We start from the raw sequence: 25,376 nt of genomic DNA on the forward strand, positions 1-25,376 counted from the left end.
TCAAATAGAGGAGTTCATAGGTGTTCCCAGTGGGTCCATGCTATTCAGGAATGTTGGGATGTCCCTCCCTCAATCAACTATACATGTAAAATGGTTAAGTTTAGTGTTAGTTAAGGGTTATAGTTTAGGGTTCAGGGTAGGGACGTCCTAAGGAATCTGGATTGCAGTGACCGTTCATAGAGTGAGAGAAGGGCACGTTATTTGAGAGCTCGGAGGTGACACAGACATTCATTTGTTTTTTTTGTTTTTTTACAAACGACAGAAACGATTTTCGAGAGTGTCTGCCCCAGATGATAGTTTCCTTGGAGTCGTTGAAAATAATTATGATCTCCCTGATCCGATTGAGTAGTAAGTAGGCTATATTTAAGTTGTGATATCGATAGGAAATATAGGCCTACTGTGTTGATAAGGCAAATTTGGTTAATTTGAAAATAATTACTTTTTATTGAAAACGAGTTGATAACGTATTGTCAAAAGCACTTAGGCAATACTATTTACTGTGTCGATAGGGGAGCAGGCTGGTGTACAATAATAATGCAATTTGATGTGCTAGTGTTACTTATTTCATGGATTAATTAAATTGTAAAATAAAACATGTGGCCAGTTTCAGGAAACTAGGCATATGTCACAGGTCACTACTTCACAGAGAGCTGTTTGAACATGTGTTTTTTAAAATCAAAATTAGCCTAGTTGGTTTAGCCACAGAAAAAGTCAGCAACCTTCCCGTTAGCCATGATTGTCTGAAATAATGAGTGGGCTGGACATGCCCAGAGGTGAGTTTGGATTGGTCTGCCATATAGCACCCATTTATCTATTTGAGCTGGTCTGTGGGTCTAGGTAATCCTATCTAACACAGCTTTTTTATGTATCACATAGTAAAACTGGATAAGCCTAATGTCAAAGTTTGAGTGTACTGTTAGCTAGCTAACGTTACGTGTATGCTCTCCACATTCTGGAGGACCGAGTTTTGAAATCAGTGGAAATTGAGTATGATGGCTAAGGAGATGGAGAAAAAAAGCCTGTCTCCGGATTACATCTTCAAACTAAGGGCAACCATGGCATCCGACAGGAGACGCGTCCATCCATGATGTATATAGGTAAGATAATGTAACTCGCTAGACTTTCAGATATTACATGTTTAAAATTGTGACAGAAAGTGGTTTCATTTCAAGTTAAAGTGTTGGCTGGCCAGCTAGCTAACGTAACATGTATGATCTTATTATTCGTATCTCAGAGCCATTTGCCTGACTAGTTATAGCCTAATTTTAGCTAGCTAACATTGAACCTGATTGGTTAGCTCCTGCAGATTCATGCAGCGTAGTAACGTCATGAGCTGGGATTATGGTTCATTGTTTAGCTAAAAGACTGTCATCTGAGTGTGTCAGCCTAACTAGCTCTGCTAGGGCGAGTAAAATGGTCAGAGTGGGGTGTTTTCTCATTCGGGTCTGGAAGTAGCTAGCCAATGTTAGCCAGTTAGCTGTTATGGTCAGAACGTTCGGATCAACCCTACTCATCGGCCAGAGTGTCCAGTGTGCGCTCTGAGAGCAAAATGCTCTGAATTTTCGAACGGACAATCTGACAGCACAGTGGCAGTCACCAGCGCTCTGGTTAACATAACAGCCTAACCAGTTCTGCTAGGTCGAGCAATGTTCAGTGAGCGGTTCTCTCATTTGTGTCTGGAAGTAAGTTAACAAACAAGCTAGCAAGTTTACTTCTCTGCGCACCGAACCCGTTAGCAGGATTAAATTTGACAACATATGGTGATCACTACATAAATAGTCATATTAAACATTCATGAAAATACAAGTGTCTCACATGGTTCCAACGCCTAGAATCTTGCTAATCCAACTGCATTGTCAGATTTAAAAAATGATTTATTGCGAAAGAATACGCTGTGATTATCTGAGCACAGACCCCCATACCAAACTACTTATTCAGCCAGCACTTGCGTAACAAAATCAGAGATTGCATTGCATCGTTTACCTTTGAAGATCTTGCTCGGGTTGCAATCTCAAGGCTCATTGTTACACAATGAATGGCCTTTTGTTCGGTTAAATACATTTTTTATAGCCTAACACAAAACATTTTGTGAACGCTTATCTCGTTGAATTTTGTGTCATTCAATTTTTGATGTAACATCCAACGTAAAATAGACAGACTTCCCCTGACTTTATCCACTCATGTTTGAAATCAACTGTTTGTTTGTAACACAACCAAACCTGATGGGTCATTTTGCGGGACGTATTGACCCGGAAAAACCGATTGGAAGACAACAAGTGACGAGCCCATTGTGCACCAATTATACTACCACTGTCTCATTGATTGACTGTATTTTAACCCAATGGCCACTGATCATCTTGAAATCTAGCTGGGTAGATAGCCAATGATCAGAGGTAAGCGCCAATATCACATGATTCTTTGCTGTAAGACAAACCTTTCCATTGAACGCTGGCGTAAGGACCGTTCTTTCGCCATTGCCAATTCAACTGTGAAGGAGCAAAGCTTATTACGCACAGCAATATTTCGGTGACTTGCATCTTCAGCTGTTTATTTATCCAACATCATGGCGAATAAGTCAAGGAAAGCTAATTCTCAGACTAGATATACGAATTTAGAAACAATTTTAGAGGAAATTCATTGAAATTCAGTGAAAGTGAGACAGATCTGTTTTTTGAAGACTCCGTTTTGAAGACTCTGAAACTGAGGCATATTTTTTGGAATGGAGAGGACATTGTTTTGGACTGGTACGTTGCTCTCATGCTAATGCCGTTGTTTGAAATTAATATAAAATATTATTTGTGATTGTTTTTACATTTTATTTGCAAAATATAAAGATGTAATGAAATGGGTAAAGTACACGTTAGCTAGTCATTGTGAGTGAGGGTCTGTTTGTTTGTATGAGAACGACCATAGCCTATGTCTCTGTGTGTGTGTGTGTGTGTGTGTGTGTATACAGTGGGGGAAAAAAGATGAGAGAGGCCTGTAATTTTCATCATAGGTACACTTCAACTATGACAGACAAAACTAGAAGAAAAAAAATCCAAAAAATCACATTGTAGGATTTTTAATGAATTATTTGCAAATTATGGTGGAAAATAAGTATTTGGTCACCTACAAACAAGCAAGATTTCTGGCTCTCACAGACCTGTAACTTCTTCTTTAAGAGGCTCCTCTGTCCTATTAATGGCGCCTGTTTGAACTTGTTATCAGTATAAAAGACACCTGTCCACAACCTCAAACAGTCACAGTCCAAAATCCACTATGGCCAAGACCAAAGAGCTGTCAAAGGACACCAGAAACAAAATTGTAGACCTGCACCAGGCTGGGAAGACTGAATCTGCAATAGGTAAGCAGCTTGGTTTGAAGAAATCAACTGTGGGAGCAATTATTAGGAAATGGAAGACATACAAGACCACTGATAATCTCCCTCGATCTGGGGCTCCACGCAAGATCTCACCCCGTGGGGTCAAAATGATCACAAGAACGGTGAGCAAAAATCCCAGAACCACATGGGGGGACCTAGTGAATGACCTGCAGAGATCTGGGACCAAAGTAACAAAGCCTACCATCAGTAACACACTACGCCGCCAGGGACTCGAATCCTGCAGTGCCAGACGTGTCCCCCTGCTTAAGCCAGTACATGTCCAGGCCCATCTGAAGTTTGCTAGAAAGCATTTGGATGATCCAGAAGAAGATTGGGAGTTTTGGTAAAAACTCAACTTGTTGTGTTTGGAGGACAAAGATTCCAAAGAACACCATACCTACTGTGAAGCATGTGGATGAAAACATCATGCTTTGGGGCTGTTTTTCTGCAAAGGGACCAGGATGACTGATCCGTGTAAAGGAAAGAATGAATGAGGCCATGTATCGTGAGATTTTGAGTGAAAACCTCCTTTCATCAGCAAAGGCATTGAAGATGAAACGTGGCTGGGTCTTTCAGCATGACAATGATCCCAAACACACCGCCCGGGCAACGGAGGAGTGGCTTCGTAAGAAGCATTTCAAGGTCTTGGAGTGGCCTAGCCAGTATTGAGATACATTTTTGTTATTGACCAAATACTTATTTTCCACCATAATTTGCAAATAAATTCATTAAAAATCCTACAATGTGATTTTCTGGATTTTTTGTCTGTCATAGTTGAGGTGTACCTATGATGAAAATTACAGGTCTCTCTCATCTTTTTAAGTGGGAGAACTTGCACAATTGGTGGCTGACTAAATACTTTTTTGCCCCACTGTATATGCATATCCTGGCTTCTGGGCCTGAGTAACAGGCAGTTTACTTTGGGCATGTGAGTCAGACAGGAAGTGGAGAAAAAAAGGCCCTAGCTTGAAAAATATTTATTAAAGAGATGGGTTGGGCTAAATCTTAAACCTCTATATGATCGGTGTCCCTATACAGGGACAGTTGTTGCTGACTAGAATGACGTTGTAAGTAACAGCCTATTTTCCAGGACAAAATCCCAGGACAGACATGTCTTAAATGTACAGTACGCTTAAATTCTTGTTAATCTAACTGCACTGTCCAAATTGCAGTAGCTGTTACAGTGAAAAAAGACCATGCTATTGTTTGAGGAGAGTGCACAACAACAAACTTTTATCACGCTAATTGGTTTGATACGTTCACCTCTAAAGGTAAATAATGTACTTACATTCAGTAATCTTGCTCTGATTTGTCATCCTGAGGGTCTCCGAGATAAAAAAGTGGCCTAGTTTTGTTTGATAAAATCAATTTTTGTATTCAAATGTAGGAACTGGGTTCTACAGTTTGAAGCCCCTTCTTTTATGGCCCCACACCCTGGGAGTGTGTAAATGTACATTTTTATTACCACAAGATTTTTGTATGTTCTCTGTAGTTATGTTCTTGGAAATGTATCAATTGACCAATTCGGCACATTTGGGCAGACTTGATTCAAAATGTTGTGCAGTAATGTAATGCTTCACTGGATCAGTCTGAAACTTTGCACACACACTGCTGTTCTGGTGGCCAACATCTAAATTGCACCTAATCTACTATGTGATGTTATAGCCTTTCTCTTGCATTTCAAAGACGATGGGAAAAAAAATGTTTGTATGATCTTTTACCAGATCTAATGTGTTATATTCTCCTACATTGATTTCACATTTCCAAACACTTCAAAGTGTTTCCTTTCAAATGGTATCAAGAATATGCATATCCTTGCTTCAGGTCCTAGCTACAGGCAGTTAGATTTGAGTATGTCATTTTAGGCGATTTAAATTTGTTAAAAGGGGTCCGATCCTTATGAGGTGTGAACAATGGATGGGTATAGACAAAGACGCTCTCTCCAGTAGCAGTACCAAAACATTCAAAGGCCATTTTCCCAAAAGTGAGATTAAGTTTATCAACTTTCAAAGCAAAATTATGTTCTCATTGTTCCTCAACTGTACTGCATGATATACAATTTTATAGCTCTGAGTCTCTACTTTTATCTAATGTAAAAAACACAATTTCAAACTTTGCTACATAAGACATATACAGACGTGGTGCAATAGGATATTTACATATTTTACATTGTAATACACTACCCCTACAAGTCATTGTGTGCTGGAGCTATGGGTTTATTTTTCAATTGTCACTAGGCCTACACATTCACACTCAAACTATATTGAATGGGGGATGCATAACTACTTTTCACTGAAGATGGGAACTAGGTACGATATACAACTTCAATCGAAGACCTTAAAATCATGCCTGACAAGACCAATGAAATCATAACAGTGTCCTAATATAGTGTGGAAAGAAGAGTAGCCTATTCTACAATAATGTAACTATGTGCTTGTATTATTCATCTAAAGGATGAATTAAATTGGAAATGTGGATGGGTACGCTACTTCATTCAATGATTATGGTATTGCACAAGGTAGGGGCGGCAAGTAGCCTAGTGGTTAGTACAGGTGCATCAAAGCTGGGACCGAGAGACTGAAAAACAGCTTCTATCTCAAGGCCATCAGACTGTTAAACAGCCACCACTAACATTGAGTGGCTGCTGCCAACACACTGACTCAACTCCAGCCACTTTAATAATAGGAATTGATGCGAATTGATGTAAAATATATCACTAGCCACTTTAAACAATGCTACTTAATTTAATGTTTACATACCCTACATTATTTATCTAATATGTATACGTATATACTGTACTCTATATCATCTACTGCATCTTTATGTAATACATGTATCACTAGCCACTTTAAACTATGCCACTTTATTTACAGTGCCTTGCGAAAGTATTCGGCCCCCTTGAACTTTGCGACCTTTTGCCACATTTCAGGCTTCAAACATAAAGATATAAAACTGTATTTTTTGTGAAGAATCAACAACAAGTGGGACACAATCATGAAGTGGAACGACATTTATTGGATATTTCAAACTTTTTTAACAAATCAAAAACTGAAAAATTGGGCGTGCAAAATTATTAAATCATTCAATAACTGTATTAAATCATTCAATAACTGTATTTTTACATACAGTACCTGATAAACCTGCAACCTGTGTGTTTGCTTGTTAACTACCCTGTCTCCTACCCTGTTCCCTTCACTCTGCTCCTGTTCTCATGGACCGAGGGGTTCTGCCTAAAACCCAGACATTTTTTATTTTATTTTTATTTATTTTTATTTCACCTTTACTTAACCAGGTAGGCAAGTTGAGAACAAGTTCTCATTTACAATTGTGACCTGGCCAAGATAAAGCAAAGCAGTTCGACAGATACAACGACACAGAGTTACACATGGAGTAAAACAAACATACAGTCAATAATACAGTATAAACAAGTCTATATACAATGTGAGCAAATGAGGTGAGAAGGGAGGTAAAGGCATAAAAGGCCATGGTGGCAAAGTAAATACAATATAGCAAGTAAAACACTGGAATGGTAGTTTTGCAATGGAAGAATGTGCCAAGTAGAAATAAAAATAATGGGGTGCAAAGGAGCAAAATAAATAAATAAATTAAATACAGTTGGGAAAGAGGTAGTTGATTGGGCTAAATTATAGGTGGGCTATGTACAGGTGCAGTAATCTGTGAGCTGCTCTGACAGTTGGTGCTTAAAGCTAGTGAGGGAGATAAGTGTTTCCAGTTTTAGAGATTTTTGTAGTTCGTTCCAGTCATTGGCAGCAGAGAACTGGAAGGAGAGGCGGCCAAAGAAAGAATTGGTTTTGGGGGTGACGAGAGAGATATACCTGCTGGAGCGTGTGCTACAGGTGGGAGATGCTATGGTGACCAGCGAGCTGAGATAAGGGGGGACTTTACCTAGAAGGGTCTTGTAGATGACATGGAGCCAGTGGGTTTGGCGACGAGTATGACGTGAGGGCCAGCCAACGAGAGCGTACAGGTCGCAATGGTGGGTAGTATATGGGGCTTTGGTGACAAAACGGATTGCACTGTGATAGACTGCATCCAATTTGTTGAGTAGGGTATTGGAGGCTATTTTGTAAATGACATCGCCAAAGTCGAGGATTGGTAGGATGGTCAGTTTTACAAGGGTATGTTTGGCAGCATGAGTGAAGGATGCTTTGTTGCGAAATAGGAAGCCAATTCTAGATTTAACTTTGGATTGGAGATGTTTGATATGGGTCTGGAAGGAGAGTTTACAGTCTAACCAGACACCTAAGTATTTGTAGTTGTCCACGTATTCTAAGTCAGAGCCGTCCAGAGTAGTGATGTTGGACAGGCAGGTAGGTGCAGGTCGCGATCGGTTGAAGAGCATGCATTTAGTTTTACTTGTATTTAAGAGCAATTGGAGGCCGCGGAAGGAGAGTTGTATGGCATTGAAGCTTGCCTGGAGGGTTGTTAACACAGTGTCCAAAGAAGGGCCGGAAGTATACAGAATGGTGTCGTCTGCATAGAGGTGGATCAGAGACTCACCAGCAGCAAGAGCGACCTCATTGATGTATACAAAGAAGAGAGTCGGTCCAAGAATTGAACCCTGTGGCACTCCCATAGAGACTGCCAGAGGTCCGGACAGCAGACCCTCCGATTTGACACACTGAACTCTATCAGAGAAGTAGTTGGTGAACCAGGCGAGGCAATCATTTGAGAAACCAAGGCTGTCGAGTCTGCCGATGAGGATGTGGTGATTGACATAGTCGAAAGCCTTGACCAGATCAATGAATACGGCTGCACAGTAATGTTTCTTATCGATGGCGGTTAAAGATATCGTTTAGGACCTTGAGCGTGGCTGAGGTGCACCCATGACCAGCTCTGAAACCAGATTGCATAGCAGAGAAGGTATGGTGAGATTCGAAATGGTCGGTAATCTGTTTGTTGACTTGGCTTTCGAAGACCTTAGAAAGGCATGGTAGGATAGATATAGGTCTGTAGCAGTTTGGGTCAAGAGTGTCCCCCCCTTTGAAGAGGGGGATGACCGCAGCTGCTTTCCAATCTTTGGGAATCTCAGACGACACGAAAGACAGGTTGAACAGGCTAGTAATAGGGGTGGCAACAATTTCGGCAGATAATTTTAGAAAGAAAGGGTCCAGATTGTCTAGCCCGGCTGATTTGTAGGGGTCCAGATTTTGCAGCTCTTTCAGAACATCAGCTGAATGGATTTGGGAGAAGGAGAAATGGGGAAGGCTTGGGCGAGTTGCTGTTGGGGGTGCATTGCTGTTGACCGGGGTAGGAGTAGCCAGGTGGAAAGCATGGCCAGCCGTAGAAAAATGCTTATTGAAATTCTCAATTATGGTGGATTTATCAGTGGTGACAGTGTTTCCTATCTTCAGTGCAGTGGGCAGCTGGGAGGTGTTCTTATTCTCCATGGACTTTACAGTGTCCCAGAACTTTTTTGAGTTAGTGTTGCAGGAAGCAAATTTCTGCTTGAAAAAGCTAGCCTTGGCTTTTCTAACTGCCTGTGTATAATGGTTTCTAGCTTCCCTGAACAGCTGCATATCACGGGGGCTGTTCGATGCTAATGCAGAACGCCATAGGATGTTTTTGTGTTGGTTAAGGGCAGTCAGGTCTGGGGAGAACCAAGGGCTATATCTGTTCCTGGATCCACCTGATCCTCCTTTACCAACCACCCTCCAACTTTTCATTGCATCAGCTACTCTTATTGTCATGTTGTCATAATCTGCTCAGAAAGAGCAAGAAAATGATCTTACTGGGCACATAATGTGAGATGCACAGATAAGCTAAAAACACTAGCACTGCAAACACTCAGAACAAAGAGAGCAGCAGCGCCTGGACTTTGCAGTTTCCCTCTTCGAGTCCCCCTTCCGAGACTGACTGCCTGTTGAAAACAAGTTAAATCTCCCATCCACACAGCACCCACCTCCTCTCCATTCCACACGCCAGAATTCAGTATTTCAGTCTGATTGCCATGTGAGTGTACAAAAAAATCTGTGAAAGTCAACGGACACACGTACCAAAAAAATCTAAATATTTTTTATTTAAATTTTAAATATTGCCAGATTGGTATTCACAGGTGTTTCATGATGTGTTTATTATTGTAAATTGTAATGTATCATTTGTTATTTGTTAGCTCAATATTATTCATTGTTGTAGCTATGATTTGTAAAAAATTAAATAAAAATCATTAAATTTGTCACGAGTCCGACCGAGGGTGTTTCCCCTTCCCGGGCGGGTGGCGCTCGGCGGTCGTCATCACCGGCCTATTAGCTGCCACTGTTTTTCCTCTCCCTCCTTGTATGTTTAGTGGTAGCACCTGTTCATGTTTAATTAGCTTGTCTTTATTAGACAGCCGGCCCGCCTGGTTGTTGTGCGGGATTATTTTCATTGTAACCTTCGGCTCTGTTGCAGAGGTACGTGTTTAGTGCCTAGTCGTGTATTTTTCCATTGTATTTTTTCCCCTGTGTTTGGGAACGTTACTTTTGTGAGCACCCTGTGGTGCGTTGGTGCTAGTAAAAGACGCACAGCATTGAACTCTGTCTCCTGCATTTTGACTCCACACCCACGAGACCCGGAGCATTACAAAATTATGTATGTGTAGATAAGGGAAGGCCTGTTTAAAGTGAAAACATCCCAGACATACAAGCCAGTGTATGAATCAAAAGTATTTGCATATGAATGGAGTGGAAATTGGATGACTTTGTGATCAGCAAGGTAAGTAACAATGTGTGGAGGGGGGTCATCAAAATATACATATTTTTTACCCCAATGTCGATTTATTCATAAAAAGCAGAAGATGGCAAGTAACATTAATAGGAATACATTAGCCTGATCGGTAACAATTATGACGTGGGGAAAAGTCAGGGCCCTCGTTTATCAACGTTGCGTACGAATAGAAATGTGCGTAAACCATGCGTGCGGTCATTTCTAAGCAAAGTGGGATATATCCATTTGTACTTATACTTGAGAATGTGTCATTTAAGCGCACCTCTGACCATGTTTACGCACAGCACCTTGTGGTAGAAAAGTCTAACTGCTAATGAAATACCATCCACCAAATGGAGAAAGGATTGACATACTGGACCCAAATCATAAACTATGACGAAAAAGTTAATACATTAATAGTTTATTTTTCTTTTATAGACACTTAAGCTACTAATAGTTCTTAGGGTGCTATCAATACATAAACATGAAACCATTAAAGCCTAATTGAGTGAAGTTAATTAGAAAGAGTGGAATGTTAAGGTTGGAGGCAATTTAGTTAAACCAGTTAAATAATATAAAAGGCAACACTGAGGCATTGTGACTTGTCCAAAATGGAAAATCTTGCATTGCTGGAGGATCTGGCACAAGCTGCATTATGCAGGGAGTGTATTTTGCTGAGTGCGACGCTTGACCTATTAGATTTAGTTTTCAATTCATATTTTATTGTGTCTCTGTAACCAACTCTAACCAGTATTATAAAGGGAGACGAAACGCCCCAGTGCATACCAACGTCTTCTCCACCCTGGGAGTTTTAGCCACTGGAACATTCTAACGGGAGAATGTGGATCGGTCTGGCATTTTAAAACCAACCATGAGCCGAATATTGCCTGCAGTCCCCATGGCATTGTTTAATTGACCCCACAATACATACAGTTTCCGTGCAACAGGCCAGAGTGAAAAGGGATTTCCCATAGCTGTATTTCCCAATGTCATTGGAGAAATTGACTGCAACCACATCACAATAAAAGCACCATTGAAAAAATTCAACTTCGTCAAAACAAAAGGTTTCCATTCTGTCAATGTGCAGGTCATCTGTGATTCACATTTGGCTTTGTTGAATGTAGTGGCCAAACGGCCAGGTGGGGGACAATTAATTCACTGTGCAGAACAGTTCAGTTGGACTTCACCTCCAGGAAGGAGCTGTTGAGGATGGATGGCTTATTGGTAAGCAACACATTTAATTTGCATGGTTTCATTTGCCATGTTAGACCTCTACTGGGAAACTAAATGTTGTGTTCATAACTGCAGGAAACCAGGGCTACCCATTAAAAACATGGCTGACTCTCCTCACAAACCCCTCAAACCAACAAGAGACAACGTACAACTAAGCCCACGCACGCATAAGAACAGTGGAGCACACCATAGGCCTGCTGAAATGACATTGGCTGTGCTTGTCTGGGACAGCAATACCAGCCAAGCAAGGCTTTCCTCAAATGACATTCTTTCAAATGCCATTATATGAATGTAATACAATGAAAATTCCTTTTTATGTTTGCTACATTGTCAAGGCTTGCAGTGTGCTCCACAAGAGTCAATATCATACGGTTTTAGGTATATGTTCCAAATATAATCAAATCAACAAGGAAAACGTGTACATTACACCAGAATTTGTCTCACGTTTGACACCAAGTTCTTTCAATTCTTGTTTCTCTCCAGCTGTTGCGAACATCCACCAGTTGCTGTTTGAATCTGAGAATTGACGTGTTGATCTCTTGTTTCAGGACTGCGTCGGCCAAAGCAGCTGAAGCGCTCACCAACGAGGACACCCTTGTAGGCCTGGAGATGGCTGAGGGGTCAGGCAAATCAGCCACCTCTGTGAAGACTTCATGTTTTGTTATATTTATTTTGTTACATATAACACATATGTAGATGTGGCCCATGTCTGAATATGGTTGCAAAAATAAAGCTTGATTTACCATCACTTGTTGTCTGGTATTCCTTCAGGGTCTGGGAGAGGGTCCTCAGTATCACCATCACAAATGATGCCAGACACTGAAGTCTCTCCAGTTATGCTGCCAATGTGCTGGTCCATAGCAGACAGAGAAGAGTCACTCTGCAATCTTCCTGTTACACTTATGTCCCTTTTGTGGATCATATTTTTTTGCATTTGTTTTCAAATCAAATCATTTCTTTTTAATTTCATTAACTGTTAAATTACCACAGCTCTAACCTGCTCCCAAGCAATATTTGTTTAAACTTATTTGTAAAGCCATTGCTGAGGACTGCAGAAAGTATGGCTTGTGTTTGCTTCCACTTCAGTGATCAAAAGTTCTATTTTTGCATCCAATTTTTTTTCTTTGATTTCTCCATGTTGGCGGATAGAAATTATTGAAATTTCTTGCAGCTTTAAAGGTAAGGTTTGTGAACATAAATAGTCATTTAGGGCAGTTCTTTATGTAAATGAGACTTCATGTGCACTAGCACAGTGTTTCAGAACGTGTCTGATTTATCAAGGCAAAATACTTACAGGTGTGTGTAAATCAAGCGTATGAGCAATTGATAAATACTAACTTTTTTGTACTTGCGAACATTCTAAATTTTCTTCGTAAGAGTTAATTTAGAAGATTTTCTAAGCAACATTGATAAATGAGGGACCTGGATCCAAGTCAGGCTGTTTGTCAAATCCAGATTAAATATAGGTCTTCATGTGTATCAAATATGTAGGCGATTGTAGGTTAAATCGATGACAAACAGCTGAAGTGTTTAAGCTTCACCCTGACCTGTGATCAAAACAGGCTGGGGTGTTTTCGGTTCTTTTTAGCCTAAAGTTATGCTTAAGAATGCAACTGCACTGAAATTAATAGCCCGATTCAATGCAAAAAAAAAATATATTTATCTGTTAAACTGTTTGGTCTATGCATAGACCCATACGATTCTATCTTTTTGGTATTTTGTGGTAGCCTACCACTAATATTCCTCAATTGCGGAGCATTTAATACACAAACCACATTTTCCTGTGATGAGGCTGATCAAGGTCAAATCATGATATCAGTGATTTTCAGGTCAGAGAAAGATGCCAGAGTTTCTGGATTGTGATTCCGAGTTGGATGACCGTTCCAAAAAATGAAACCCCAGTCTGAGTTCGTTTTTTCCCGAGTTCCCTGTTGTCAACGCACAGAAGTCGGAAGTCAGAGATTGGCGATTTCCGAGTTGTTTTGAATGTGCCACTAGAGACCTTGACTATCCCTTATTTCTGAATAGGGCTACCTCCAACAAAGAAGACCGTGGGTCTGTATTGATGTGAGAAATAGGCATATCTACACAGTAATGGTGGCTGGCTGAAATATCAACTAGCCTAATACTTTTTGTATTGAGGTGATATGCCTATTTTAGCTAAATTGACAAATGAAATTGATTAGATTACTCTGGCAATGAAAAAAATGTTGTACATGTAGACGTTTTTAAGGTGTTCATGGTAAAGATCTTTCATAAACTTACAAGCAAACTGACACGTGACAGTACACGACGTGAACACTACGTCGACATGACGTGTGCACTACGTATACATGACGCGTACGTCATGTTGACATCTAATGAAAGCCATAGGAACTGCAATCTGGGAAGAATTCCTTTGAATATCCCATAGACAAGCATTTAAATGGGTGGTGACTTCAAAAAAATAATTCTGGATGGATTCTCCTCGGGTTTTCGCCTGCCATATCAGTTCTGTTATACTCACATACATTATTTTAACAGTTTTAGAAACATCAGGGCGTTTTCTATCCAATGGTGCCAATTATATGCATCTCTATCTTCTGGGCCTGAGTAACAGGCAGTTTTTACTTTGGGCACGTCAGTCATCCGAACTTCCAAATACACTAGCCCCCTAGCCGTAAGAAGTTTTCAAGAGAGTCTCCGTTGAATGTCCAGTTATTACACGTGAATACATACATTTCACATATGCACAACTGGAATACACTACAATACCTTTCCACTTAGCCTGGGTACCAGTCTGTTTTTGCCATCATGCCACTCCTTGCCACTTTTTGTCATGCCAAAGATGACAAGGAGTTGACATGATAGCACAAACAGATCTGGGACCAGGTTACTTCTCACTCAAGGTTCATGAATGAAAGTAAATTAAAAGGTGAATGTGGGTGGCATCACAATAATGCTCACAGGATCATATTACGGTTAATGCAATATTGATATTTTGATGTTTGACAATTGAATGATCATTAACATGATGTCAGCTTCACATTTTACGCACAAAGACCACAAAAGAAGTCATGTTATCACAATCGCATCATCTTCAAGGTAATCGCCACACTGTATATTCCAAACATTCCTGTTTGTTTTGACTTGAAAGTGTCTATATGCCCTTAAACGAGGACACAAAACATTTATGAAGTTAATTCATCCTGATACCTTTGAAAACCGACCTGTGATAACTCAATCCTTTGTAAACCGATGACAATGATACAAATGATCAGCACAGCAAAATGAACTAGCATGATTGAGGCTTCTATGCATACCATTGACTGTTAGCCATGTGTGCCTTGTTTTTAAGGAGCACAGTCATACAGTTACTTAGTGATGGAGTCTCACAGTACGTGGCGGTACAAGAGTAACAGAGAGGAAGCTGTTGAAGATGCATGTCTGTTTTGAGAGATATTGTGAAAATCCAATTCCTAATTTTTGTTGCATTTATGATATATCTAAGAGCTGTATATGTGACCATTTTGAAGAATAATTTCAATGTGACAAACTGTTGTTGTTGTTTCTACTATCTTGACTACGTCTGTATTATGACCTCTAATTTTTGCTCTCAGTGGTTGATTCTGTTGTTTTTGATGCTTATCAGGCCAATATCAACGTTCCGAGCCATCTGTGGATTTATAATTATGCGATGTCTGTACGAAGAACCATTTTTTCTAGCTAGTTTGTATTTGTAGCTAGTTAAAACTGCATCGCCTGTCAATGCATAATTCTCATCATAGGTCAAGGTCTCTGCAAGTTGGCACAGTTCAGACAAGAATACACTTTAAGGGGTTGTTAGCTACATAAAAATAAAATGTCACTGGGCCAATCGGGTCTGCGGTCTATCAGGCTAGAGACCATGTTGCGGAGCCTTCGGTGGGCAAGTATCAGGCTAGAGACCATGTTGCGGAGCCTTCGGTGGGCAAGCGGTAGCTTGATTGATGAAGAGATGGCCAGCAATCTAATTGCTGTTGCAGAGGAGTTCCTGCAAGAGGCAAAAGACATCAACAACAGGAACCTTACCAAGATGGCAAGTTGTTACATTTGTATGATTTTTTTTGTAAGGCATGCGTGGCAAAGGCTGATATTGTATCATTGTACCCTTCCTGTGTTGTCTCCTGTGTCAAGTCTGGGATTTTGTGTGCACTTCTATCTTGCGAAGTCAGTCAATAAAAAAAACATTCTAATACTGTTCCTAAATTCTATATGGTGCTCTTATAGTCTTTTAACCTAAAAAAGTTTGTAGGAGTGTATGTTTTAACAATTTATTATATTTTATTTTTGGAGCCTATCAAGACCCTTTGGAGGGAAGGCGGTATCAGATCACCAAGGAGCAGTTTGAGTTCCTCATAGATTGCCTGAATATGCAGGCCATGGAAGATCTGGGACATTTTCAACTTACTACATGGAGCCGTGCATTATCATGCTGAAACATGAGGTAAGGTGAATTTTGTGCACAAAATTTGAGAGAAATAAGCTTTTTGTGCGTATGGAACATTTCGGTGATCATTTATTTCAGCTCATGAAACATGGGACCAACACTTTACATGTTGCATTTATGTTTGTTCGGTGTATATTTATAAGTACGGTGTCTAGTAGAGGTCGGTGTTTGAAGGCAGCTTGGAATCAAAGAAAGCTTCGGAACCGCGGCGAAATCAGTGGGAGTTCGCATTTTGTAACACGGTTTGAAAAAGCACTTGATCAAACTAAGCTTTGGATGTCATTGATGACATAAAATCGATATAATCCATCCACCTGACAGGTGGCATATCAAGAAGCAGATTAAACAGCATGATCACTAAACAGGAGAACCTGGGGACAATAAAAGGCCACTTTAAAATATGCAGTTTTGTCACACAACACAATGCCACAGTTGTCTCAAGTTTTGAGGGAGCGTGCAATTGGCATTCTGACTGCAGGAATGTCCACCAGAACTGTTTCCAGAGAATTTAATGTTAATTTCTCTACCATATGCCGCCTCCGTCATTTTAGAGAATTTGGCAGTATGTCCAACCGGCCCCGACAACCGCAGACCACGTGTAACTACACCAGCCAGGAACCTCCACATCAGGCTTCTTAAATTGTGGGATTGTCTGAGACCAGCCATCCGGACAGCTGATGAAACTGAGGAGTATTTCTGTCTGTAATAAAGCCCTTTTTTGTGGAGTAAAAACTCAGTCTGATTGGCTGGGCCTGGCTCCTCAGTGGGTGGGCCTATGCCCTCCCAGCCCCTGCGCCCCTGTGAAATCCATAGATTAGGGCCTAATAGATGAATTTCTTTTGACTGTTTTCCTTATATGAACTGTAAATCAGTAAACTCGTTTAAATTGTTGCGTTTATATTTTTGTTCAGTGTATTTCTTAGAGTCCTGCAATGGAAATACTGAAGCTACGCCAGACTGGGTCATCACTAGTCAACACAGCCACAAAGTCAGATTACACAAGTACAAAGTCAAAATTGGCTTTACATTTTTTTTAAATTTCGGTCTTAATTTAGGGTCAGGTTTAAAATCAAAATGTAAGAAGATAAATTGCAGAAATGTGCGGTGTTTCGCCATAATTATTCATTTGTGGCTGTGTTATCTAGTGACAACCGCTGGTGGCTACGCAGTCGTCTCGGGGTCCGTGCTATCTGGTATCCTTGGGACGTCCCTATATCCATCCTAATGCTTCGAAAACACCGACAGTGTCTGGCATTTTGGTACACCATAATTACATTAATTTCCACTGAAACGTTGCAGATGCATTGTGTTCGGTGTGAATGTTGAACTTTTGTTGCATACATATCCAGATGATGCCGCCTACTATTATGCGTAAAACACGTTCGGTGTGTTCGAAGCGTAACCATTTTAAACCGCAATGGGGGGGTGTATGGAAGTCCCAAGTATCCATCATAGTACGGACCGTCGTCTACTCTTAAGGCAGCAGCAATGGAGTCGAGTAGTGTGCTCGAGCAAGAATGAACCTGGAAATTGGCAGGTCTAGTTTTATTCTTTAAAGCGTTTATGCAAATACTTAGCTAGCTATTAACACTAACTTGTATGTATGATTCAATGTGACATATTATTGACTCTTGCTATGCAAGCAAGTAGCTAGTGTCTCACTAGCCAGCCAGCTAATTATTAACAAGGAAACGTAACGTTGACTACATGTTTTATTGTTTTAGCCAACGTTAGCGTTACTGACTGTAGCTAACTAGTCAACCAAATCAATCCCACCATAGTTAACCGGCCTTGAATGCAAACAAAAAAAAAATACAATTTGTTGTCCTGAATCTTAGCTAACCAAATCCGCTTTAGCTAACTGCTAGTAGTAGCTATGTTAAGTCACTTCGAACCTACGTATTAGCAGACTAGCGTAGCTATTTTTGAATTTGCAGGGACATTTTACTAGCTAGCTATTTAATAAGACAATTGTGTGCATGTGATCCTTTGTTTCTATGAACTAACAAGCAAATAGACTAATTCAGAGCTTGATTAGCCATGTTGCAACAAACTTGCTAAAGCAGCTGGGTGAAGGGGACCAAGTGAATCTGGTTCTGGTAGGCTGGACATTAAGGACTTTTTTTTTTTTTTCAGATTTAAACTCGTTAATTGCATCCGCCATGGAGTCCAGTTAAATAATATTACCATATGTCCCAGCTGCCTTATTTTAGGGCATTTTTCACCCTGCCAGCTCCTATTGGTTATATAGCACCGTGGCACCAATCTTCCGAGTGTTCTATTCCTAGCCTATTGTTCTGCGTCACAAAGCCTGTTTTGCTATTGCTGGCAATGAGCCCACGTTGACTTCGTAGATTTACCTCAAGTAATCTCTTACTGCTACTTGGTGTGGTAACGTCAGCTCACTTTTCGCCTGGGTGAATTTTGTGGTGACAAACAGCTTTCTGGTCATGGTTAACCATATTTTTTTCATAAAAGGGTGTAAACCTAAACAAAACATGTCGTCCTATTTTTCAAGATGTGGCCGATTTTAAACAGCGAGAAGACATATTTTTAAATTATTTTTTTCTTTATTTTCGATTTAATGTTATGGCAGGTAGCCTAGTGGTTAGAGCATTGGACTTGTAACTAACTATTCGATCATCGAATACCCGAGCTGACAAGGTAAAAAAAAAACAGTCTGCCCCTGAATAAGGCAGTTAACCCACTTCCTAGGCCGTCATTGAAAATAAGAATTAGTTCTTAACTGACTTGCCTAGTTAAAGGTCAAATAAAAAAATGACTGCTGGGTAATTTGATATGTGTCAATCTGTTCCTTCTAATTGAGCCAATGCTGCACAGCTTCAATGAGTTGCAAACCAAATGGATAGGTTTATTTTATTAGCAAATATCAACAAATGAGTCAACAAAATAGTCACATGCAAACAAGCATACATACAAACTATTTACATTGGTTTGTTTAGGATTAATGGCAATCATATTCATTAATAATACAAGTTTTAATGGCCTTTTTTGTGTTTAATTTTAGATAAAGTAGTGCCATATTGTTTTACATTCATTTATAAAGTGAAAAAGTTCGGTTTTGAATTAGACCATTTGCATTTGTGAATAGGAAATTTACTTATTATTAGCGGTTGAATTAAATACACTACATCTTTATCTGTCAGAATTTAAATAAATAATTTCAAAACCATTAAATAGTACAGTGGGCCCTATTTTTTTTTTTGTTACAAAATTCTGTGTCAATCCCAAAGATTCTACTATAAATACAGGCAAAAAACAAATGCAAAATTGTCTCCTTCTCCATTCCACAGAAATCACGTTTATAGTCAATATTCAGCTTGAATCTTTCCAAAACATGTTTCACGTGATAAATTCTATGTAACTTTATGAATTCAACTTCCTTTACCCTGTTACTGATACAATATTTGTTAGCAATTTTCCATGCTTTCCCCCATTGTATATCACCATAGATATTTGACCAAAATAGTCTTGCTGAGGGAATTGTAGTATCACAAATAATATTCCTAATCTGTTTATTACTACATTTATCTTCGATGTTAATATTGCCAATGAATATATTTTCATGTAAGTCTGTTACTTACTTCAACCACAGAGGAATTTAAAAGATACAACCAATCTATATTTTCATAGATAGTGAGGCTTGTTCCTCCAAATAAAATGATAAAGAATCTTATCTAAGTCCTTTACAATTTTTAGGGGATAATTCAAGTGATAACTAGACATAAACTGATCTGGATAATCCTTCAGCTTTGGACAATAAAACCTGACCGTATAACAAAATATCTCTCAGCAACCAGAGGTTAAATTTCTTCTTTGTTTTCTCAATAATGGGGTTGTAGTTTAATTCCCTCCTTTGTTTTTAATCCTTGCATATAACAATTCCAAGATTAAGTATCCTTATCTTTAATTGGGATACCATATACTTCCTGTAAAACACAATCCTTGAGTGGAAATAAGAATGACTTATTGATATTCATTTTCAAACCCGAAACTAAGAAAAAGTCTTCGATACAGGAAACTGCTTTAGAAACCTCATTCCGATCTCTTAAAAATATGGCGGTATCATCAGCTAGTTGACATAGTTTAAATTCATTGCCAAGTGTTGAAACACCTTGAAAATTCCCTTTCTTGATATGAAGAGCCATAATTTGAGTAACCAATCAAAATTGACCAATTGGGCAGCCCTGCCTAATGCCACGGCCAATATCTAATCTTTGGGATGTCCTGTGAGCTAATTTTACAGAGCTAGTACAACCACTATATAAAGTTTGGACTGCTTTAAGAAAAAAAGTCACCAAACCCCAAAAAACATATTGCTTTGAACATAAACTCAAGTTCTACAGTGTCAAAAGCGTTATAAAAATCAACAAACATAAGAAAACTATCATCAAGGATGAGGTCATTATAGTCAATCATATCTAAGATCAACCTGATGTCATTACTTATGTGTCGACCATGCATAAAACCAGATTGTTCATCAATTATATGATGCAAGCCTTGTTTCAACCTCTTAGCAAATACAGGGGCAAATCATTTCTCATCATTATTAAACAGGCTAATGGGTCTCCAGTTGTCTATATAAAGAGTATCCTTAGGTTTGGGAATCAAAGTAATTACACCTTGCTTTAAGGAAACTGGTAACTCCTCTTTTTCTATTGGTTCTTGGAACATAGCAAGAATGAAAGGAATCAATTGATCATTAAATGATTTATAAAACTCTCTTATTAAACCATCACTTCCAGGGGACCTATTGTCCTTAAGGCTTTTAATACAGTCGTTTATCTCAATTTCAGTTAACTCATCACAAAAATCCCTGAAAATATGATCTATCGACCTTTAGCAATGTTTGCTACATTGTCTAAAAAAAGATCCATAATTGGAAGTTGACTGGGCTGATGTATACATATTCTGATAAAACTGGGCAACATGCTGAGAGATTTCTTTTGGATTTTCATTGGAAATATTATTAATCATTAATTTGCATCTTTTCGCTTGCCCTTTTTTTTCTAAATAAATATTTTTCTCTCCCTCTTCCTTCCGTCTTCCTCTTGATCTTACAAACGCTCCCCGGGCCTTTTCCTCGTAGATACAGTCTTAACTGCATTTGCATTGATGATAGCTCCAGTAATTCCTGATTAGTTAGTTCAGTTTTTTAGTCCAATCCATTATTCCCTTTATTATGACATTTTCTTTCTCTCTGGCACGAGCAATTTCTTTCCCCATTGAAATAGCCAAAAGCCTTATCAAATTTCATTAGCTCCCAAATGTATTCACGACACAGGCACAATTCCAGTGTTTAGCAATAATTCCTGCTATTTCCTTAAATACTTAATTCTCAAGTAAAGTCTTGTTCATTTTCCAGTAACCATTAATAACTTTTTTTTGTAGACAAACCATGCGTATTTATCTTTAAGATCCCTTTGTGGTCTGTTAAAATGGATGGTTCTATAGAGACTGTATCAACCTTGTCAGCCATATCTTCAGTTATCAGCCAGAAATAAATACGGGATTAATAATATAATAATATTATACGCCATTTAGCAGACGCTTTTATCCAAAGCGACTTACAGTCATGTGTGCATACATTCTACGTATGGGTGGTCCCGGGGATCGAACCCACTACCCTGGCGTTACAAGCGCCATGCTCTACCAACTGAGCTACAGAAGGACCCCATTGTATAGATAAATCTTTGGTACTCCGTGTAAACATAATGTTATCTGGGTTCTTATGTCTCCAAATATATACAACACCTAACCGTAGACATATATTCCTTATATCACAAACAGAATTGCTATCTTTAGGAGGCCATCTATCTAGATTATCATGTAATACTGTATTAATCTCCACCCCATATTATTTTGGCCAATGGAAATGTACACATAGTTTCACTTATTTTCCTCTCAATGTCTCTAAATAAAATAGTTACTTGACTTTTTATTGGAAGCATAAGTATTTACAACAATGACTTGAATGTGGTTGACATTTTATACCAATAGTATAACCCCTGTATTACCTGCTTCATGACTCAATATATGACCCTTACAGTTGCCTTTTTAAATAGCGACCCCTGCTGACCGATTAGTAGCAAATATCATTCCGGCATTGACACTTCCAAAACGCATGTGGAACAGACATGATTCAAACTGTTTTAGAAACTTCAGTGTTTTATATCCAAATCTACGAATAATATGCATATCTTATATTCTTGGCATGAGTAGCAGGAAGTTGAAATTGGGCATGCTATTTATCCAAAAGTGAAAATGCTGCCCCCTATCCCAAAGAGGTTTTAAGGATCAGACCCTTTTTTTTTCAATTTTTGCCAAAAATTACATAACCGAATCTAACTGTCTAGCTTAGGACCTGAAGCAAGGATATGCATATTCTTGATACCATTTGAAAGGAAACTGATGTTGAAGTTTTTGGAAATGTGAAATTGCTGTAGTAGAATATAACACATTAGATCTGGTAAAATATAATACAACGAAAAAAAACGAAACACACTATGTGTATATTTAGAGTTTTAAGTCAGACACCATTTTAGTCAGGACAATCTCCTCTTTGTAATAATGTAAGTCTGGGCAGTGAGCTCGGTGGTCGTTGATCACTAGACCAGAAAGAGTCCCGAGTTAATTTTTTCCCTACTTCCTCATTACGCAGACAAGCTCAGTTGACACCATCAAGGTGCGGTTTGTTTACTTTCTACACAAGTTATTTTTTTCAGTTTCATCCTAAGAACAGATTGTAGTGGTAAAATAGAAAGGGATCATTTTTTTTCTGCCATTTAGGGGAAATGGAATTCTAAGCATCACTTCAGTCAGAGGCTCTGCGACGGTTTGTTTCAATTCAATTTCTATGGCCTCGCGCTAGTGTTCCATGCTCAGCCAACGTTCTTTGGCCATTTTTCAAGCCTTTGGTGAGTTTTGACTCGTTCTATTGTCCAGCCTAGTTCTGGTGTTGTAACGTTACTTCGTTGTAGAGAATCTTCTCAGGAACACAACACTTCGTGAGGGTAGGACTTAGCTTAGATCTTATTTTCAAGTTATCGGAAAAGGTCGCAGACAGATCAATGTTAATCATGAGTCAATAATGGCATCAAATCACATGTCTGGTTTCTTAAATTAAACACGTTTTGACTAAGACAAAGAGTTGCTACTTTGAAGCATCTCAAATATAAAATATATTTCAAGTTTTGTTACTAAATGATTGCATACGTGTTATTTCATAGTTTTGATGTCCAAACTTTTCACTTGTACAGTATATATCTAGCTATGGCTCTACACAAAAAATCCCCGTCTACAAGCAGCCTATCACTGACGAATTGGGGTCAGCCCTACTTCAAAGGTATGCCTACACATTAGCTGGGTTACATTGTAATGTTATTTTTGGTGTTGATGAGTTTGAAGGAAGGATAAACTGCAATGTTTCCAGCAAATAATTAGCCTAGGCTCAGAAGAAACAGTGCTAACCTGCTAGCCAGCTGCACAGAAAGAGAGATTTGACCTATTTTCAATTCATTATTTTCAAGCCACTGAATTCTGGTAGTTTTTACTTGAATGAATAAAACCATCTATCTAAAAATTTGCAGATGGCACAAAACAGTCAATGCTGTGCAGCACTGCCTCTCACCTGGCTCATTGCCTCAGTGAACGGCATGGACCAAAGTTCTACTTTGTACCTGCTATTTGTTTTGTGTCTGAAAACATGTGAAGCCGAAGGAAAAAACATGTCACCTTATATTTCAGTCAAAAGACGTCCGATGACCATGCAACACCCTGAGGACTTTCCCATACTTCAAATGTCACATCGATCTTACTTTGATAAGTTGAGGAATACCCATCACAAAGAGCAAATATGATGACACCGGTTTTGCAAAAAGGGCTGTCCCACAGATTTGAACGCTCTTAGCACAGCACATGCTTTACATTTGGACTCGTATCGTGTAAATATCGTAACAAACAGTATTGGGAGTTTTAGACATGGGTGAGAACTGCCACATTGTTTTCAAATGATCTATGTATTTTGACAACCACATTATTGACAATAAGTGAAAAAAGATTTTACTGCATTTTTTTGTAGCGTTTTAAGACTCTACCGATAGCTACACTACGCTAAACGTTTCTCATTGTCATGTCAAAGAGAAACTGATGGCTTGTGTTGTTTCTGCACCTTTTTAATGAATTGTATGCTCTCCTTTTAGGCCCGACCTGACGGTAACGGATTACAATCTGCTCCGACGTCACAACTGCGATGGTTAGGAAACCCCACTGTGTCATTCCACCCAGCCCTGTGGGCACCTGATTGAGCTTGGTGTGTGTTTGCCTTCCCCTCAAAGACAATGTACTGCCTTCAGTGGTTGCTCCCAGTTCTCCTCATCCCGAAACCTCTGAACCCGGCTTTATGGTTCAACCACTCAATGTTCATGGGCTTCTACCTGCTCAGCTTCCTGCTGGAGAGGAAGCCATGTACCATTTGTGCCTTAGTGTTCCTGGCAGCTCTGTTTTTCATCTGCTACAGCTGCTGGGGGAACTGTTTTCTGTACCACTGCCATGACTCCGCACTACCAGATTGTGCACACGATCCCAGCATTGTGGGCACCTAAGAGGATTCCCCCTGACGTGATGCGCAGATGGATCCTGGACAATATGTATCTAGGCTGTGAATCAAATCTCCCACCTGACGCTGTCCATGTGGATAAACATAGACTTCATCCTGATTCTCATCCCCTCTGCCCTTAGTGTGCACTTGTTCATGTCTCTTAATGGATTTAAAAGGAATTGACTGGTGTATGAAATATGGTTACTCCCCCATGCATACCAGTCCAATGCTTTTAAATGTGTGGGCATGTGTACACTTCCCAGAGAATAGCCTACCCTACCCTCCTCACTACTGCCCTCCACCCCTGCCTTTTCCCCCTGGTTTTTTAGTGAATGTCGCCTACCCTGGCCTCATTGGATCTAAACATTTGCATGGGTTGCCTTTTTTAGAGTTTTCAAAAGTCTTGTTAATACATATGTTTTAACTACAGAAATCTGAAAGTTTCCAAAGGGTAGAAATCAAATGTGTTGTTGGTGTGAAAATGCTGACTATCAGTATAAGTTACAGTTGCAGGAAGGTGAACATGAAAATCCTGCTTCCCTGTTGAGCTTTGGACGTCAAGAGGAGGCGAGTGATGTGAATCTGTTATCTAGAGTGCCTTCAGAAAATATTCATACCGCTTCACTTACTCCACATTTTGTTGTATTACAGCCTGAATTCAAAATGGATTAAATAAATACAACCTTACCCATCTATACACAATACCCCATAATGACAAAGTTAGAACATGTTTTTAGAAATTTTAGCTAATTAAATACAGAAATATCTAATTTACGTAAGTATTCACAGTCCTGAGTCAATACTTTGTAGAAGTGCGGTTGGCAGCAATTACAGCTGTGAGTCTTTCTGTGTCAGTCTCTAAGATCTTTCCACACCTGGATATTGTGCAATATTTGCCCATAATTATTTTCAAAATTCTTCAAGCGCTTTCAAGTTAGTAGTTGATCATTGCTAGACAACCATTTCCAGGTTTTGCTATAGATTTT

At 39.3% G+C, this 25,376-nt stretch overlaps 1 protein-coding gene and 1 long non-coding RNA gene across 3 annotated transcripts; both read left to right on the forward strand.

Moving 5' to 3' along the window:
* The first annotated feature begins 51 nt into the window (after nt 1–51).
* Nucleotides 52–12,044, forward strand: LOC127932243 (uncharacterized). Its single transcript, XR_008144648.1, has 3 exons — nt 52–348; nt 959–1,097; nt 11,851–12,044. It is a non-coding gene; the product is annotated as an uncharacterized LOC127932243 (long non-coding RNA).
* A 5,112-nt stretch (nt 12,045–17,156) lies between these two features.
* Nucleotides 17,157–24,533, forward strand: blcap (bladder cancer associated protein). Of its 2 annotated transcripts, none has more exons than XM_035778470.2 (2): nt 17,157–17,307; nt 23,993–24,533. In XM_035778470.2, exon 2 carries the CDS (start codon nt 24,131–24,133, stop codon nt 24,392–24,394), a length of 264 nt encoding a protein of 87 aa, XP_035634363.1. In that variant the 5' UTR covers nt 17,157–17,307; nt 23,993–24,130; the 3' UTR covers nt 24,395–24,533. The 2 variants fall into 2 exon arrangements, with proteins under 2 accessions (XP_035634363.1, XP_035634364.1); XM_035778471.2 differs by lacking the exon at nt 17,157–17,307 and adding an exon at nt 22,401–23,136.
* The last annotated feature ends 843 nt before the right edge of the window (nt 24,534–25,376 follow it).

This window comes from Oncorhynchus keta, chromosome 10 (genome assembly GCF_023373465.1).
Source record: "Oncorhynchus keta strain PuntledgeMale-10-30-2019 chromosome 10, Oket_V2, whole genome shotgun sequence".
NCBI lineage: Eukaryota > Metazoa > Chordata > Actinopteri > Salmoniformes > Salmonidae > Oncorhynchus > Oncorhynchus keta.